Source organism: Vanessa atalanta, chromosome 16, assembly GCF_905147765.1.
Source record: "Vanessa atalanta chromosome 16, ilVanAtal1.2, whole genome shotgun sequence".
Lineage (NCBI taxonomy): Eukaryota > Metazoa > Arthropoda > Insecta > Lepidoptera > Nymphalidae > Vanessa > Vanessa atalanta.
Window position 1 is genome coordinate 2,934,333 of NC_061886.1, and position 6,188 is coordinate 2,940,520.

The window sequence follows — 6,188 nt, forward strand, 5'->3', positions numbered from 1 at the left end:
GTAATAGCTTTCATTGAAGCCTGTTTTAAAAAATACAAACAAATAAGATTAAAAAAAAAAATATTATATATTATTATATTATAAATTATGAAATGTAATGGTCAGGAAAGAGAAACTATTATTTTTCTTTACCATTCTTCTCGGCAGTCTGTATTCACAAACAATAAAAATGGTAATATGTTATTCTTTATCTTGTAAAATGACAATTCAAAAATTATTTAAGAGCTTGCTTGCATAGTTACGTTTAGATTTATTACATAATATTTTTATGATTGCAATTTTCGATCAAATCGTCTTTTCTTAAGGAAGACTAACAAACTGCAGAGAACATAATAGCACGCTATTCCTTCATACTCATAATCTCATAAGACGGCAATTCCATACGACCGCGCAAATCAACGTTATCGAGGCAACATAGTTGAGGACACTACGCGGTGCTTCTGATAATTTATTGGCAGAAAAATAATTTTATCCCAGTGTGGGTTGAATCAAGAACATAAAGATTTGCTACCTTACAAGCTATCAATTCTACTAACAACAACACGATCATCGATCACATTTTTATATTAGAAATATACAATTATACACGATTATTTTTAAAATTTTAAGATTACAGTGACTTAATTAATGAGCTTAAATAAAACAATATATTACTGGAAACTATTAAAAAACATTAATTTATTATACTCACGTTTATCGCAGTAAACTGTACAGGTTTCGTCATCTGTTGTGATTGCGATTTATCTATAATAAAATCCATTTAATACAGAACTTGTACAAAAAGGCTGTAATTTTAATTTGATGTGAGCTTTTCAAAAATTCTAATTTTGGAATAAAATGACATCCCCTTTCTTTAAGATTGATAGACTACTTTCAAGTTTTGATGTATTATGTCAAGTGTAAATGTAATAATTTTCACATTCAGACCTTTTTTTAACTTTATGAATCCCTAACAAAAGATTTAAACCCATGATAAAATTTAACCACTATCAATGAACAATGTCCTATATACTTGTGTTCTTGATCAAATGTTATAATTATATTATTTTAAATTGTTTTCAGACTGTATATGTTGCCGGAGATTTATAATTTTATATTTATATAAATAGGAATTAAAAATTAAAATAATGTGTAATAGGTACAAATTTTTTATTAAAAATTATTCAGCTTTGAGGTGATTGATGTCAAGTCATTCTCAATCATTTTTTCTTATCTGTTCCATTTAGTTATCTTTGTCATTCACTCATTCATTCATATGTTATATCGTTCAACAACGAGTCTATTTCCTTCTTTTATCATCAGCTTGGTGCGTCGCGAAGGGGGTCTTTGATACTCTCAAATTAAAAATGACTGAGACCTTAAAACTTAGAGGGACTCTTTGTGGTCACAATGGGTGGGTTACCCAAATTGCCACCAATCCTAAATATCCGGACATGATATTGTCATCTTCTCGAGGTAAGGATTTTTAATGTATAATATGTGCGTGCTACTTGTAACCTTAAAATCTTAATCGTCTATCATCCAATAAATAACATTGGTAATTGAGAGAATGTTACGTTTTTTTTGTAATTTAAGATTATATTATTGAATGACTATGTATATTTTTAAAAATATGATGATATAAACTTTGCCACGCGATACCTGAGCGGCAAGCGGATATGGGGCTGATCAATATTATAAATTTCATTATATGTTATTTCTCTAAACAAAGTCATAGCTTAATTTATTGTTTTCAGACAAAACATTAATTGTATGGAAGTTGACTCGTGACGAAACTAACTACGGTGTACCGCAGAAGCGTCTGTATGGACACTCCCACTTCATTTCTGATGTGGTACTGTCCAGTGACGGCAACTACGCTCTGTCAGGTTCCTGGGACAAAACTCTTCGTCTCTGGGATCTCGCAGCCGGCAAAACTACTAGGCGTTTTGAAGACCATACTAAGGTGTGACAGAACTCTTAATTTGGTAGGATTAGTGCCGATGCGCGGCAGAAGATAATAGTTTTAAGCGCCTTTGCGAGGCAGAAGACAGTGCCTGTGCGAGGTTGAATTGTGTGTATGTGCCTTTGCGAGGCAGAAGACTTAGGTGGATCTTCATGAGACATTGGTTTCAGTAAGTAACTCTGAAACTGATTATGGGTAACATGGTATGAATAGAAATGCACTATCCAAAAGAATATATTTCATGTGTATTTTGGCTTATACCTGTTTAGTTAATTAATACAATTGTTGTTTAAAAAATGAAAATCATCTAGTTTGTAGCACTTCAATATCATTCATAGTTTTATTTTTTTGCACTTATACTTTTTGTTAAAATCCTTTTTACCATACACACATAGTCTAACCCAAGTTTAAGGAGTATAGTACTAACTTTTTCGTTTTAATATATTATAGTAAACTAATTTAATTTTTCTTATGTTATACAGGATGTCCTGTCTGTGGCATTCTCGGTTGACAACCGCCAGATTGTATCTGGCTCACGTGACAAGACCATCAAGCTGTGGAACACCCTTGCAGAGTGCAAGTATACTATTCAAGATGATGGCCACACTGACTGGGTTTCATGTGTGCGTTTCTCACCGAACCATGCTAACCCTATCATTGTTTCCGCTGGTTGGGACCGTACCGTGAAGGTAAAATGTCATCTTACTTATTTTTATTAAATATATCAGCAATTCTAATAAACAAAAAGTGTAAACATTTAATAACATTTTAAATTTCTAGGTATGGCACTTGACCAACTGCAAGTTGAAGATCAACCACTTGGGTCACTCTGGATATTTGAACACAGTGACTGTATCTCCTGATGGTTCACTCTGTGCATCTGGTGGCAAGGACATGAAGGCTATGCTCTGGGATCTGAATGATGGCAAACACCTTCACACCTTAGACCACAATGACATCATCACAGCACTGTGCTTCTCACCGAATAGATATTGGCTTTGTGCTGCCTTTGGGCCTTCTATTAAGATCTGGGTAAGCTATAAACTTTATTGTTAAAGTTGTATTTTTTTTTACTTTACATATAATAACCCTTTTTTTATTTATAGGATCTGGAAAGCAAGGAAATGGTTGAGGAGTTGAAGCCCGAGATTATTAACCAGACACAGACCTCCAAGACGGATCCACCCCAGTGTCTTTCCTTGGCATGGTCTACTGATGGTCAAACCCTCTTCGCTGGCTACTCCGACAACATCATAAGAGTCTGGCAGGTTTCAGTCTCTGCGAGATAAGATGTTAAATAAGAATGGTTTCATTTATTTTTGTCCTCCATTAAAAGTATAAAAATAAATGGAATTGACTGACACTAGTGTTTTAATTATGATCTCCATGTATAGCTACTGATAAGGTACTTTTTAATGCAGAAATATGTATCTGCAATCTATGTATATTTGACCTTTATTATGTAAATAAACTTTGTGTTATTTTATTAATAAATCTTTATTTCACACTCCATCCTTTAGATATGTTAAGTGGGATCGAGTTAACTTAATGCAAATTCAACCTACACCTTGATTTAAATATGAATAATACTGATACAATTCAAATTCTAATAGTTATTGTCATGACATATATAAGTCAAATTCCATCACCAATATATAAAAACAAATCAGATCTTACCCATTCAAAAAGACCAGTTCCTGGTACTGGTGTTTTGCAAACTTAGTATTAAATAATTCTTAGATTTTAATCAATTGAAGAATACAGATTGGACTCTTGTGACAATATTGCCTCTTAAATTGTATACAAAAAAATATTAATACTTGACATCACTTTTAAGCAACTTAAAAAACATTATAAATATATTTTAAGGTCTTATTATTTTAAATAAATTTGAACTACTGTGTAAAAAGTATCAAAATCATGTAAATTCAATATTGTTCCTATATATAGAAACAATATATATATTGCATTACAATTTATAATACATATAGATTAAACTTAGTCTAAGTGAAAAGTAAAATTTGCTACAAATAACTTAAAGTATAGTAAATCATAGTTTAACATTCATATTATATTCTTAATGAAGCCTGTCAAATTTAAAAATGGTCTTGATATCTAATCACTTAAAAAATTGTTTGGAGTGGTGGTTCATTGTCTTAAAGTAGATTTCCTTGGGCATTTAAAAGATGAGACTCATCAGTTATAACCTGAGGACCATCACCAAGTTTTGTATAAATTAAGTATTTCAGTAAATTTGGTTCAAGAGGGTTCATTGGAAATTCCTTAACCAAATCTATATGTGTTGTAGGAGCATCTAAACCTTTGATAAAATCATCAGAAGTAGTAGGAAATATATGCTTTATCAAAGAAAGGACTTCGGGAACATCCTTCTCTAAAAGATATAAACATGCATTTGGCCCTGCATCAAAAGTGTAAGCAACTTTGACTGCTCCACAAATTTCATTATATTTATGTATTACTTCAACTATTTTATGGGAAACATCAGTCATGTAAACACAAGGTGGGTATGAATCAAGGCACACAGCATGAAATTGATTACTGTCTTTCATAGTTATTTCTGCGAATGTGGAGAAATCTTTGTCTTTAATAGCTTCACATATTTGTTTAACCCGTGTAGGTGCACACACTTGAACCCTGTATTTAAGCAGTTCTGATGTCTCCACGGCACAACTCATTCCTTTTACTGAACTTATATGCTTCTTTGTATCGGCTACTACAAGTATTATAACTCTCATTTCTTGCCAATGTGAGGAATCAGCAATTTGAGTCGCTATCGAATCACTTCCGTCGGCTTGAACACCTGCATGCCACCTCACGAATCCACCATACACACTTCTGCAGGCACTGCCAGATCCCACTCGGGCAATTTTGCTGACATCAGTTTTTACTTTATATAATCTTGCTAATGCCGTTACTAAACAAGCATACCCTGCAGCTGAAGACGCTAAACCGGCAGCAGTTGGGAAATTGTTCACGGAGCAAATACGAACATTCCATGATAAAAATTCTTCATTTACACTTTGTTGCTCGCGTGCTATTGCTTTTATTGAATTGAGGCAATTTTGTAATCGTTGGTTGGAAAACGAAGTCTGAATTCCATTTAGCCATATTTCATTTTCTAAGATATCTGGACGAGCGCATACAGAAGTTTTAGCGCACATAACACTTGTATCTAAAGTAGCACTAACGGAATCGTTTAACGGTAATATTAACTTCTCATCACGCTTTCCCCAATATTTTATCATTGCTATGTTAACTGGAGCTATAGCTGTAATTATATCACTCATTTTAAGTGAAAAAAAAAATCAAAACTTTTCAAATGATAATAATTACCGCGCCACTACTGATAACGCAGACTACGCAGATACCACAAAGTTTGACTGCAATGGACAAAATGTAATTCTACTGTACTTCCGAAATCAGATTCTGAATGTTTGTAGATTGAATCGGACTGACAATGTCAAATTAATGACACATAGTGCTGCCATTTACTAAAATTTTTTTTTCGCTAAAGTAATGTAAAAAAACACAAACTTAAATCGAAATATAAATCAATAATTTAGAGAAAATGTAGTTTTGCTTTAGATAAAATTAACCTCGGTGATTTCTTGTGATAGTTGTGAGTAGCTGTGATAGTTAAATACTTATTGTTAGATACTTATTGTGTGATGTATTAAGCTTTTTATTATAATGGATAAAGTTTTATGGCTGAATGAAATTCTCATAAACCAACATTAAAAAAACATACATTTATACTGTATATAATTATAGATATTATATATTTTTACACAAGAATCCTAATGTAATCGGTATAAAAATGTTTTATTATAATTTACAAGTTAATTAAATTTCAGTATGATATTAAAATTATATTTTGACAGAAATATGGAATAAATATCCTATTGTGAATTAAATAAGTAGGTTTAAATATCTATCTATAGAGCTATAAGCTCTAAGAGGGCTATTTTCGAGACTGGCATTATCTGTATAAGTACATAGTATCAAAAATTTTATAATTTATTTATATATTATATTCGATATGTACTTTTTAACAAGTCAAGTTTTATTTTTGATATTTTTTAAATTTCTAATATATTTTAAAGTAGCATGAATCTGATTATTTTTTATAGAAATCTATAGAAAGAAATTATAATAAGATAGTTGTTGTAGTAACAAGAGAGGGGAATATAGACAGTGTTGTCAGGTAATACCAAGCATTTTT

The 6,188-nt window shown here is 31.6% G+C and overlaps 2 protein-coding genes across 2 annotated transcripts; one reads left to right on the plus strand and one right to left on the minus strand.

Annotated features, from left to right (window-relative positions):
• Nucleotides 1–1,284: 1,284 nt before the first annotated feature.
• Nucleotides 1,285–3,306, plus strand: LOC125069890 (guanine nucleotide-binding protein subunit beta-like protein). Its single transcript, XM_047679494.1, has 5 exons — nt 1,285–1,455; nt 1,737–1,945; nt 2,428–2,634; nt 2,726–2,977; nt 3,052–3,306. The coding sequence occupies exons 1-5, from the start codon at nt 1,347–1,349 to the stop codon at nt 3,232–3,234; spliced, it is 960 nt and encodes a 319-aa protein (XP_047535450.1). The 5' UTR covers nt 1,285–1,346; the 3' UTR covers nt 3,235–3,306.
• Nucleotides 3,307–3,432: 126 nt separating this feature from the next.
• On the minus strand, nt 3,433–5,398 carry LOC125069889 (diphosphomevalonate decarboxylase). The gene has a single exon (XM_047679493.1). The coding sequence runs from the start codon at nt 5,251–5,253 to the stop codon at nt 4,102–4,104; it is 1,152 nt and encodes a 383-aa protein (XP_047535449.1). The 5' UTR covers nt 5,254–5,398; the 3' UTR covers nt 3,433–4,101.
• Between the last annotated feature and the right edge of the window lie 790 nt (nt 5,399–6,188).